Raw genomic sequence first — 13,286 nt, forward strand, 5'->3', positions numbered from 1 at the left:
AAATAAGCGTCATGAGCGTGGGCGTGCCATGAAGTAGGGGGAACAGGGGAGAGAGAGAGAGAGAGACAAGCGCTGCTAGAAAATGCAGTAGACCCTCAGAGTGGTAGACCACTGACACCTAATTGCAATATTGTAACATTCCTGTAAAAAAAATAGATTTTAACTTTTTTCCACAAAATGTTAATTTTCACTGTCTGTCAGATAGGCCTGAGACGAATATTCGTCTCAGGATAGGCCTAACTCCCGGGCCTAACTATAATAGGCCTACCGGGATACCGGTATGTCCTTTAATTTTGAGCCGAGCAAGAGGTCATAGTAGGCCCTAACAATGGTTAAACAAAGAAATTTGCTATCTCATTATTTTTAGCGCCTAGAATGAACCTATTATAGGCCTACGTCTAGTTAGGATCGTATTAAACGACTTGAGTTTTATTAAAAATCTCTGAGTTAAGATTTCGTCATTTTGTGATTTCCTTACATTAAATTACTTCAGGCCTATGGAAAAATAAAGAGTATTGACAACAATTTGAAGGTGACCTGAAGGTTATATTTGCTTTAATTAGCACTTTAAGCAGTATCATTAGGCGAAGATGTGCTATTTAACATTAGTCCCAATTATTTTATTGATTTTTCACTTGGGTACCGGTATATGTCCATTATGTCGGGTGGAAAATAATTAAATATACAAAGCTAACGCTAAATAGGGCACCTCCGCCTAATGAAATCGGGAGTGTCTTCATTCAAAACAGTATTAACAACATGTTTGCTCATTTCATAATGACCATAATTTGAAAAAAATAACTTGCCAGGGATGTTTATGTAGCTGTTCAAAAAAACACCAGAAACTGTCGAGCAAAGCGAGCAAGCCGAATGCTTGATCGGAGCACTATATCTGCCCCCGCCCATTTTTTTGCTCTTTTTATGATGAAAAAATTATATCATCAATCACTATCAGAAATGTAAAACAAACAAAAAAATCAAAAAAATAATTTTAAATTATTTCCCTGTAATCTGAAAACTTACATTGCTCAAAAAAAACCAAGGCCCACGTTTTAAAGACTGGTGGACAATGAACAGGAAATAATGGCATTTCTATCAGGCCTGTAGCCAGGACTTTTTTTGGGGGGGCTTCAAAGAGTGGAATTTTTTTTTAGGAATGTTGGTATATTAAAACTAGGCTTTTACCACTTTCAAAGGGATTTCTTGCATGATTAGAACAATTTCACTCAAAAATGGGACCCTATGTAATCAGCTTTTCTACAAGAATTTGGACAATTTTTAGACATATTTATGCAGCATGCAGTACAAAATAGTGAAGGATTTGAGGGTCTGGTTTCAATCAAGTGCCTCAATTAGGATTTGTAATTAAATTGTAATTAACACAGCAACAGACAAATCACCAAGACAAATTACTAAACTCTTAGCCTTTTCTCAATTTATTGATAATAAACATTCTGATGAACATTAACTTCTTTAATTGGTGCTTTAAAAGGATATTCTCAAACTTGAAAAATGCCAATTTGCACCATTACATAATACCTATGAATTTCGTAAATTATGCCAATCATGTCAGGTTAGAGTTCTACAATTACATGAAGTTTAAAGGGGGCATTATGCACATTTTGACCAATACTGACTACTGAGAATCTATTTCATCAAAGATTGACAAAATAAAGTTCTGGGTATAGTGTTAGCCTATTCAGCATTTTATTCAGAAAATATTGATCAATGTATACCTCATTGTGATAAAGATAAACATGTCCATTGTCCAAGTATTCTTTTAACTTCTCAAAAAAGCGCAAAAAAAAGAGCGCAGTGATTTATAGTGCGCTACGCACAGGCACAACGCCTAGACGTTGATCCACAAGCCTCAGCACACTTTACAGGTTGTCGCTGACCACTACGGCCCCACATCATTCCATAAACCATTTAACAACAACTCAGGGACTTTGCAGCTTCAAGAGCGCACACCCTAGACATTCCACAAATAACCTTCGCAACCAGGATCAGCTCCCTGAGTTTCGTACGGGTTACAACGAGACAATTAGCAGTAAGTTCCTTGTCCAGGGGAATTTCAAACTAACTCAATTTTTTCACATTTTCATTTTTTTTTTCAATTTTCTCAAGAAATTCATCCTTTCAAACCACCTTACACAAAAGTTACAATATAACCTTTCCTTTGCAGTTGGAGGGGAGAGAGAGGGGGTGGGGTGGGGGGGGGGGGAGAGAAGAGAGGGGGAGAGCAGTGGTGTAGCTAAGGGGCAAGGGAAGGCACATGCCCTGGAACCCTCTTAGGGGGTACCAAATCAACAAATTCAACACCCATTGATTCTTTGCTCCTCCAAGATGTGAAATTCAAAAATGTGTGTGCACATTTCAACATAAATAGTTATTTGAGAGACTATTTAAGGGGTACTACACCCTCGATAAATTTGTGTCTATTTTGGATTTTTCTCAAAAACTAATAACACAGTGGTAACAAAGTTATGTCTATTATAGGGGCAAGGAATCCAATTACTACACTGGAATTTCAGTGACCCAAGACAGGCGGTTCATTATTTATGATAAACTAGATGGACCGCGGTTCTCGGATGTCGCGGTTTTCGACGCACAGCGTCGACCGTGATGCCTCCACCAAAGGGAGTGATGTGGAATTCACAAGTTGACACAAAGCATCAAGCCTAAAAGAGGAGACTGAATTTGACCTTAGATGACACCTGCATGACCCGAAAACAACCTTTCAATGACTCCTGGGTGACCCCAAAATGATCGCCCAAAAGTTTGGCTCTAAATGTTGACTGTACCCACCAAGTTTCATGTCCATATAGTAATTATACTAATTTGACCTCAGATGACCCCAAAATGACCTTCCAAAAATTTGGCTCTAAATGTTAACTGTACCCACCAAGTTTCATGCCTATATGATAGTTTTTACTAATTTGACCTCAGATGACCCCTGGTAACCCCAAAATGACCTTCAAAAACATTTGGTTCTAAATGTTGACTATACCCACCAAGTTTCATGCCCATATGACAGTTTTTACTAATTTGACCTCAGATGACCCCTGGATGACCTCAGATGACCCTGAAATGACCTTCCAAAAATTTGGCTCTGAATATTGACTGTACCCACCAAATTTCATGCCCATACGACAGTTTTTACTAATTTGACCTCAGATGACCCCTGGGTGACCCTGGATGACCCTAACATGACCTTCAAAAAATTAGGCTCTGAATGTTGACTGTACCCTCCAAGTTTCATGCCCATACGACAGTTTTTACTAACTTGACCTCAGATGACCCCTGGGTGACCCCAGATGACCCCAAAATGACCTTCCAAAAATTTGGCTCTAAATGTTGACTGTACCTACCAAGTTTCATGGCCATATGACTATTTTTGCTAATTTGACCTCAGATGACCCCTGCATGACCTCAGGAGACCTTGACCCACTAACCAATATAAACTTGTTCTGTCTGGGGTCAAGATGCACCCACCCACCAAGTTTGAGGAATGTGCGACACCCAGTCTCCGAAAAAAGAGGTAAATAAGGAAAATGGGCCCTCTGACCTCAAATGACCTTTTACCTCAGTATATGACCTTGAACCTCACCCAAAAAAGTAGACAGAGTTTTTGACCATGACCCACCTATCCTGAAAATCTGAAGTCAATCCGCCCATCCATGCCCGAGATATCGCATCCGGACGGAAGCACGGAAGGACGGAAAGACGGAAGGAAGGAAGCACGGACATTGCAAAAACAGTATGCCTCGCGGTGGAGGCATAAAAATATGGTACGGCTAGGATGTACCTTATTTCCTATTATATATACTGAACCACTTGTCTTGAGTCACTGAAATTTCAGTGTAGTAATTGGATTCCTTGCCCCTATGATATACATAACTTTTGTTACCAGTGTGTTATTATTTTTTGAGAAAAATGCAACAATAGTCACAAATTTACCACAGGGGTGTAGTACCCCCTTAAGACCAAAATTAAACTTAATTATAACCAAATATTTAGTATTTGTGCAAATTTACACACTCCAAACATATTTTTTAGGAAGGGCACCATTTTGTATCCTTGCCCCTGGGTGCCAGAACCCCTAGCAATGCCACTGAGAGAGGGACGAGGAGTGAGAGAGATAGCGATGGAGAGGGGGTGAGAGAGAGAGGGAGGGAGGGAGAGAGAGAAAAAGAGTTTTGACAACAATTTGAAGGCATCCTCCTCAGCGAATGTTACAATATTTGCTTTGAATTAGCAATTAGTATCATTAGGTGGAGGTGCAATGTTCGATTTGGAATTTTATTAGAGGGGGTGGGACAAAGAGAGAAAGAAGGGGAGAGAGAAGTTCAGGAGAAGAGCCATCCACAATTTCTGTACATTTTATTATTGCTACTTGATATATCCTACCTTTCATCAGTTATGTGCATAACATATTATTTAAAAACCCTTGGTATAATATCAAATAGTACAAAGATATACAAAATATGAATCTATAGAAAATAGCATCCCAAGTTTATAAAATGAAATTGACAAATAAAATACACGCACACAAGTCTGTATTGCACTATATCCGAAAAATAAATAAAGAGAAACAACCACAAGTTCAATTTCACTCCTACACTTTTCGCATCATGTGAAGTAACCTCATATGATGCAGTTGTTGTCATTGCATATTAGAATCTTGGGGGAGATCGTCATACGGCAATCGTTCCTACAGTCAGAAGCATGGCAGTTCTCGAACCATGAGAACCATTTTTGTTATGAAAAAAATGGGTTCACAAGTTCTGCTGTCATATTATTAACCCACAAAAATTGATCAAAAGTGGACTTGTGTTACAATGACAAGTTGCAGACAACTGCTTGGTTTTGATTGGGTACGTCACATTTTTTTATATACTAACATATATTATGCTCTTCCTCTAAAAAATACAGAGCATTACAAAATATTATAATATACTATATTACATGTGTACTCCCAAGCACCTTTGCCACAGCATTATATGATATCTTCTATAATACAAAGAGTAATAATTGTTCCAGAAAGTGATCTGTAATTGGTTTTAGATATTTACATTGGCACAAATATTGTACAATCAGGGCTGGATTTACCTTGTTGGGGGTCCTGGGCCAGGCCAAAATATGGAGGCCCCAAACTCACAGTGAGGAAGGCATATGCACTCAAGTGGCCAAGTTTTGGTTTATAAATAGGGGGCCTACTAAAAGATCATCAGTCGACAGAAGCATTACAATTTTGAGATAGACATGTACATTTTGTTCCCATTTTACTGGACACTTAGCGCATGAAAATTTGTCAATTTCAGCCCAAAATGAAGGTGAATTTTGCTACATTGTATGTAAATGGGTCAGTGCGAGAGATACACACAAATTCTTGGCAATTTAACATATTTTGGTCCAAAACATGGTGTTTGGGGCTGACAATGAACATGCCCAGGGCAATTTTTGGGGCCATGGGCCCGGGCCCATTTGGTCCAATGGTAAATCCGGCCCTGTATAAAATACAGTTCAACCTCTTTTACCCAGATCTCTTTTATACAGATCTCTCTGTCTCTGTGTGATCTTCATTGAAAAACATGTTTTTAATGTTTTTGACACCTTAAAAAAATGTCATGCTCTGATCTGAACCATTTCGTCGTCCTGCTACAATAATTGCCCAACTCACTTTTCAGCCAAATTGAGCCTTTTGCCTACATCATGTCTTCAATTAGCATGTGTACCTGCTGTGCATTGACATTGACCAATCATAATAAAGGAGATTTTTTGGGTGAATTTTGACAGGTAACAAATGTTGAGTTAGGCATTTTAACATCAGAATTTGTCGAAAGATAAAAAAAAACCATCAGAATTTATGCCTTAACTCATCAGCTGTTTGTCTGAAGATTTTGCTCTGATTTTTGTCACAGGCCAAAGTCACTGAAAGTCACATGTATCAGTTATGTAATCACCCTAATCATTATTTTCTGATTCCTTTTAATTCATCTCATTATATTGTTCTTATTGGGTGAATAAATATGTTTATATGCATTCTTGAACCATATTTTGTACTTTTTCTCAAAACTACAAAAAATGAGTTAGGCAATTATCGTAGCAGGTTGCCGATATCTACAAATGTATTATAAATACAGCACTCAAATGCCATATTTCAGTGTTATTACCCTATTGAGTAATCTTTGTATTGTCCAAATTTAACAATTCAGACATTCAAGCAGAATAACATGTAATTCTCTATCCGGATTTTTCCCTTATCCGGCAAACAGTGGATGATAAAAGAGGTTGAGACTCAGGTCAGAAATTTGGCGAGAATCCAAGAATCCATTCTCGCAAAGATTCGCGTCAACAAAATTCGTAATGGATTCTCGTAAATATTTCAGTTTATCATACAAACTTATATGGCGAGAATCCATGGATTTTTGCAAAATTCCACTGGGAGAATCCAAAAGGATTCTCGTACTTGGTTGCAAATTTCTGACCCTGTTTGTACGAGTAAACATTTGTATTAATTTTCTTATCTAATATTTATGATAACCTACTGTAACATTGGTCCATTTTTTGTGTGGATGTTTTTTTCTGGCTGCAAAAATGTTTCAAAGTTAAAATTTCCAAGGAAAACCTAAGTTCCTACAGAAACAGAACAGTTTTGTGCCTTCAAAAATGTTTGAAAGTTATTCAAGCTCAACCATTCATATTTCAACAGGATTCACCATTTGGCAAAACAAGCTATTCTGATTATTGATCATTATTCTGTCCGCACTTGATACACTTATTTTTGCGTACAAAGTGTGGTTTAACCTCTAAACACTATATTTCAAACTCCACAACATTTGATTACATTTTGGTTTGTTTCTCTACTTTGGCGGTCGACAGCTGAGATCAGAAAGCGATGTCCCATTTTTTATCCATGCCTTCACCCAAACGGTCACATCACACAACTGAGTCTGGAAAAATACACAATATAGGGAGATAATTCATTGAAGTAAACAGAAAAATTGTTTGTATGAGGAAACTAATAAAAGGTAAACTTTGTTTTCCAACTTTGACATTTAAGATGTTTCCTAAAACTATTTCTGAACATAGGAAAGCCACATGTAATTTAATGAAACACTGACCATAGGTCATTCTAGATATCAAACATTTGATAGTTTTATTTAGAGGTTAATAACTGCGCATCGGTTATTTGGAGGGCATTGTGAAAAATCTAAACATTTTGCCTTTGGAACCGTGGAATATCCCCAGGGGCTACGCCCCATATTCCGAGGTCCAAAGCAAAATATTTAGATTTTTCACAATGCCTGACATATTACCGATGCAAAGTTATTAACCTCATTCATAACCGTCACTTTAATCTCTTCACCTTACAAAACAACACAAAATTTTGCTCAAAAGTTTATAAAAATAGATGATTTTTACATCTTTCCTTTCCAAAAATCGATCACGCTAAAACAGGATGACCAATAACAAAAGTGCGTATCACAATGTGTGCAAATATGGTAGCACGCAATCCAAAAATGGCAGCCAGCGTGCGCGAAGTTTGTTCGACACACAGCAACACGCAAACGCCGGTCAATTGTGTGCGACATTGGAACAATTACGCATTTTGCGGTCAATTGTGAGATATTAATGACCTCGATTTATGTTCGGCGTTTTCACAAATAACTAAATGTAATTGGATCGCACGCATCGCGTTTATTAATGAGGTTATGAATAAAGTTTATAGATTTGTAAAGCCAAACATTTGATAGTTTTATTAAAGTTTATAGATTTGTAAAGCCAAACATTTGATAGTTTTATTAAAGTTTATAGATTTGTAAAGCAAAAATGTATCTTGAGAACCCAATTTTTATTTACATAGCATTCTATGAGGCCTTAAACATGTTCAATTTAAGCAATTTTTTGGCTATAGATATTATCAAAAGGAAAATAAAATTAAAACACCCTCTCTTCTTATTTATACTTACTGCATGTGCATTTTTGTTATCACTAGGTTTACAGGAATCAAGCTCTGTAGGGAATTTGGTATTCTTCTTGCAATCTGTCGAGGTCATTTCCAGAGTCAAGAAGTAATTCATACCTGAAACAAGCTGTCAAATAGAAGAAAAACATCGATTTATTGATTTCAAATGATACTCATACCGCACCTGCGTATGGGTATCACCAGTGATGTAGTTTAAACTCAGCTTGAAGCCATGTTATAACATTTCCTGTTCTATAAAGAAATAGAAAATTTGTATTTTTTTGGTATAAAATGTTAGTTTTCACTGTCAGATATGTCCTCTTATAATTTGGGCCAAAACAGATGAGGCAATAAGAAAATCGCTATTTAATACCAGCGCATATGTCGCCAATGCCAGCCACTAATTCGAACGCGAGTCGGTTCTTTGATATGTCACGATGGTCACGACTGCCCACATGCCATGTGTACGTACTCTGTTATGCACATTGTGTATGCACATCGTGTACACGTTCGACTAATATTTCTATCGTAATAATAAAACGAGTTCGGGTTATTCAAAATCTCGGATTTTCACAACACTACAGCACCTCAAGTCTTGATTTTTGCAGGGTATGTTACATCCATCGAATGTGTGTCATCAGATCGGCCCTCAGACACACACATACAGGCATAGAGTTCTGCAGTAGCATGTTTTGTTGACATTTTGCGTAATGTTTACATCCATGACAGTTCTAATACCATCATCAGACAACTCAAATACAAAGGATATCAGTTGGCAATCACGCAATTCAAGTACCAATATTGATTACCTGAAGTGGCCTACTGCAAATGACCAGATATAACCTTTCTTATTTTCATGTTATTTTGCAATAACAAAACCATGTTTTACTTGATTTTGGCATGAAATTGAGCAAATAGAATTAATTGTCATGTCAATTTGGAGATCCAAGGGCAACTAAAACTGATATGAGGTAAGTTTTATATGTTTTGAATCTGTATTCTGAAGGAATTATTGTCATGTAAACAAACCATCCCTTGGCCCATATGGACATGGTGTACTGCTTTTCAGTACCCTGTTTTCCATGGGTGACTGTAGTGTAGGAACCCATGGATTCGATCCGTCCGTGTAACTAAAGTACGGTACCGGTACATAACAATCGTGTAAAAAAATTCCATCGTAATACTGGCGTTTTTTTCAAAATCTCGGATTTTGACAAAATTACAGCACCTAAAGTCTTGATATTTGCTGAGTATCTTTATTGACTGAAGTACATTACAATCGAGTAAAAACCAGAAAAAGTATACCTAATCTCCTCAGCAAATGTCATGATGTTATAATATTCAATAATTCATGGCTTTTTAACGGCGATTATGTTATGACTTACCTGTTGTTCAGCCTTGACAACTTTGGTTACCATCATGTAGTAGTAGCTGTTTGACATCTTGTTAATTTCTGTCTCGGCAAAATGAACTGCCTTTTGTACTTGTTCATCTTTTACATCAGCTTTACGACCACCTCCTAGTCCTTTGCTGGCATGGCAAACAAGACATGATAAAATCACTGCTACTGCTAGTAAAACGCTCAGGAAGCATTGTGATGGCGTCATATTGCTAAAAGACTGTACTAACTAGCATGACTAGTAGTACAGAACATAGAGAACTCGAATATCAAACCTAAATCGAACCAGGTTTTCTTTACAATACCAAAAATTGTACAAATTTAGATCGTTTTCAGAGCATCAATCATGTCAATATTTTGTTTTGGCAATGACGTGCATAGGTCATTGACCTTGTATTAGCAGCCCGTCGTACATCGGAACGATGGCGCACTTTTTGAAAAATTTTCAGCAGAACAGACCTGCAGCAGAACCACCAGGCTTTCAGAAAAGTTTTAAGACATCAGCAGGTGGTGGGCCGGCTTGGGGTGGTGGGCCGGCTTGGGGTGGTGGGCCGGCTTGGGGTGGGGGTGGGCGACATGATAAACAGGGGCGGCACAAATGCTCAGTCGTTTATTATATTTTACACAATAAAAGAGAACCTGATGGTTTAATTAGGCCTACTGATGCCAGGGGGGGGGCACTTCAATATGAAATGGATATAGGTGTAGGGCTGGTACTTTCACACTAAGGGGCATTCAGTGAGAGCAAAATGTAAAAAATATGGGGTCATTGGGTGAGAGCATGATTTTTGGCATTCGGTGAGAGCAAAAATGTAAAAAATATGGGGTCATTGGGTGAGAACATCGAATTTCTAGTTCTAAATGGCTTCAAATTTCATTGTTTTTTCAAAATAAGTAACAAAATCAGTGAAAAATGAAAGTTGCTGTTCAAATTGAACCGTAAGGGTCTTTGGATGACAGATCAAATGGAAAAACAGGGGTCTTGGTGACGGAGCATGTGTTAGTAAAAAAATGGGGTCTTTGGGTGACAGCGATGCTGAAAAGGGAGTCTTAACAGCCCTACATAGGCCTCACGATCACCTCCAAAGTTGGAGTGCCCCCCCCCCCCCCGCGGGGACTGTACCGATGTAAAAAACCTGAAGTTTCTCGATCAAAAACGTTGGTTGATTTGTGAATGATTTGCGAGTGATTTGCCCCATGACGCCCAATGGTGTATTAGTATTTAGTACCATGTGAAATTTATTACCATGTCTAAATTTTACTGCTTCAGGCTTATGAAGCAGTAAAATTAGTGTCATATGTGGTTTTAATCCTATTCGCAGTGGCGTAGCTAGCTACTCGGTGCCCGGCAGGCCTAGCCTGGTGCCCAGTGCCCAAATTAACTTGCGGACGGAGCGAACAAAAATTTGCACAAATACCAGGCCTGACAAATACGGTACCACTAATTAAAAAAAGCCATATAATGAAGTTGAATTTTGGTCGTAATTTGATCTTTCAAATGACTATTTCTTCTGAAATGTATCATGAAGTGCGCATTTTTTTTGTAGGCCTATCTCGCTTCTGTGGTCATTCCCGGCAAATTACCTGGGCAAATTACATGAATATGCAACAAATGATCTATGGCGATTTTTATCCTGTCTGACTCTGAATCCGCTCAAAATGAACTGACATATTTTGTCTTGCTTCAGTGGTCGTTCTCATGAACCTGCAACAACCTATGGAGATTTGACCCCAGATGGTCCCAATATGTCTTTTTGTCTTTGGTGGTCGATCATGCCAAATTTTATAAACATGCAACAATTTATGGCAATCTGACCTCGGATGATCCCAAAATGACCTTAACAATTTTATTTTCTTGCTTCTGTGGTCATTCCTACCAAATTTCATGAACATGCAACAATCTACAGCAATCTGACCCTGGATAACCCCAACATGACCTTGACATTTTTGTCTTGCTTCGGTGCCAATCCTTCATACCAAATTTCATCAACATGCACCAATCCATGGGGATTTGACCTTGGATGACTACAAAATGACCTTGACATTTGTTTAGTCTTGCTTCAGTGGTCGTTCTCACCACATTCCATGAACCTGCAACAATCTAAAGTGATTTGACCCCAGATGACCTTGACATTTTAGGTATTTCAGTTGTCATTCATACCAAATTTCTTGAACATGAACTCTATGGTGATTTGACCCCAAAATGACTTGACATTTTTTTCTTTTTGATGGTCGCCCCCAATTTCATAACTTGTGACAATCTATGGTGATTGACCCATCAGGATGACCCTAAAATGACCTTGACACTTCTTGTCTTGCTTCTGTGGTCATTTGAGAGTGACGATGACCGTGTTTGCGAAGCCCCAAACCTATTACCCGCTCCGCAAATACGGTCACCTCTCTACTGTTCCCACCAAATTTCATGCCCATGCAACATCTGGTGATTTGACCCTGAATGACCCCAAAATGACCTTGACATTTGTCTTGCTTCTGTGGTCATTCCCACCAAATTTAAACAATCTATGACAATTTGACCCCATATGACCCTGAATGACCCCAAAATGATCTTGACATTTTTGTCTCACTTCAGTGGTTGTTCCTACCAAGTTCATATTAACCTGCAACAATCTATAGTGATTTAACCCCATGACCCCGAATGACTCCAAAATGACCTTTACCCCCCCCCCCCCCCACCTGCCACAACACCCTAACCCACCCCAACTTACCTCATACCTGAACCCACTAACATTTACATGTACATTTGGGACTGTGCAATAATTATGACCCCTGGGAGAAGGGTAAAATTGAGGGGACCAAGAATTTTTGGCAAGCCAAGGGGGGGGGGGAAGCAATTTTTGGCACACATTTATGAGGCACCTTTTAAATAAAATGCTTGATAAAAAATAAGGCTCAGGAAAACAGTATGTAAAGTTTCCTACTCGTTGTGCTTGTATTATATATCTAGACCATTTGTAAATTGGGACCCAAAAATTTGCCATGTGCAAAGAGGGGTGGCAAAGATTTATTGGCAGGCCGAGGGGGGCGCAAGCAATTTTTGGCAGGCCGATGGGGGGGGGGGGGCAAGACAATTTGGTCTTTTCTCACAATATTTTTACAAGCTGCAAAAAAACTTTTTTGAATCAACTTCCCACTACCTAGTTAGTCTTTTACATTTTCTTCATACAGGTGCTGATGATGATGATATCAACAACATTGGTACGGTGGTCCTCACTGATTTCTCGAAAGCGTTCGACATGGTTGACCACACTCTCATGATTCAGAAGTTTATTCATTTGGGAGTCAGGGGGGCCATCGTACCATGGTTGTGTGATTTCATCAATGAGCGTGTGCAATGTGTTAAATATAATCAGTCATTCTCAGATTTTAAAGTACTGAAAGGGGGCCTTCCACAAGGAACAAAAGTTGGTCCTCTGGGATTTCAAGCCATAATTAATGATGCTGCCACTGATCTTGCTCCAAATTTTAAGTGTTGGAAATATGTCGATGACCTGACTGACACTTGCTGAAAATCGCACTCATTCCACGTCTGGCAAGCTCCAAGAGGTTTTAGATGATTTTTCGCAATGGACCAGTGAGAATAAACTGTGTTTGAATCCCAGCAAGTGTCAGGCCCTCCAGATGTGTTTTAAAAGAGATGTGCCCCTTCCATCTGCCTTGGAGATAAATAACACCCCTCTTGATTATGATAATGATGCAAAAATCCTTGGCATATGGATTCAAAACAATCTTAAATGGGACAAAAACATCTTTGAAATTACTAAAAAAGTCAACCGCAGGCTGTACATGCTGTGCATGTTTCAACCATCAGGAGCTTATTACGGTATACAGAGGGTACATCAGACCTCTTTTAGAGTATTGTGACATAGCATGGCACTCATCTTTAACTGCTGGCCA

General features: G+C 38.6%; 1 protein-coding gene across 1 annotated transcript; it reads right to left on the reverse strand.

The window, feature by feature from the left end:
- Positions 1-4,893: 4,893 nt before the first annotated feature.
- On the reverse strand, positions 4,894-9,598 carry LOC140153611 (cystatin-1-like). The gene is made up of 3 exons (XM_072176398.1): positions 9,358-9,598; positions 7,977-8,099; positions 4,894-6,956 (listed from the first exon to the last, which is right to left on the reverse strand). Exons 1-3 carry the CDS (start codon positions 9,577-9,579, stop codon positions 6,867-6,869), a joined length of 435 nt encoding a protein of 144 aa, XP_072032499.1. The 5' UTR covers positions 9,580-9,598; the 3' UTR covers positions 4,894-6,866.
- Positions 9,599-13,286: the final 3,688 nt, after the last annotated feature.

The sequence above is a fragment of the Amphiura filiformis genome, chromosome 5 (genome assembly GCF_039555335.1).
Source record: "Amphiura filiformis chromosome 5, Afil_fr2py, whole genome shotgun sequence".
In the NCBI taxonomy this organism is placed as follows: domain Eukaryota; kingdom Metazoa; phylum Echinodermata; class Ophiuroidea; order Amphilepidida; family Amphiuridae; genus Amphiura; species Amphiura filiformis.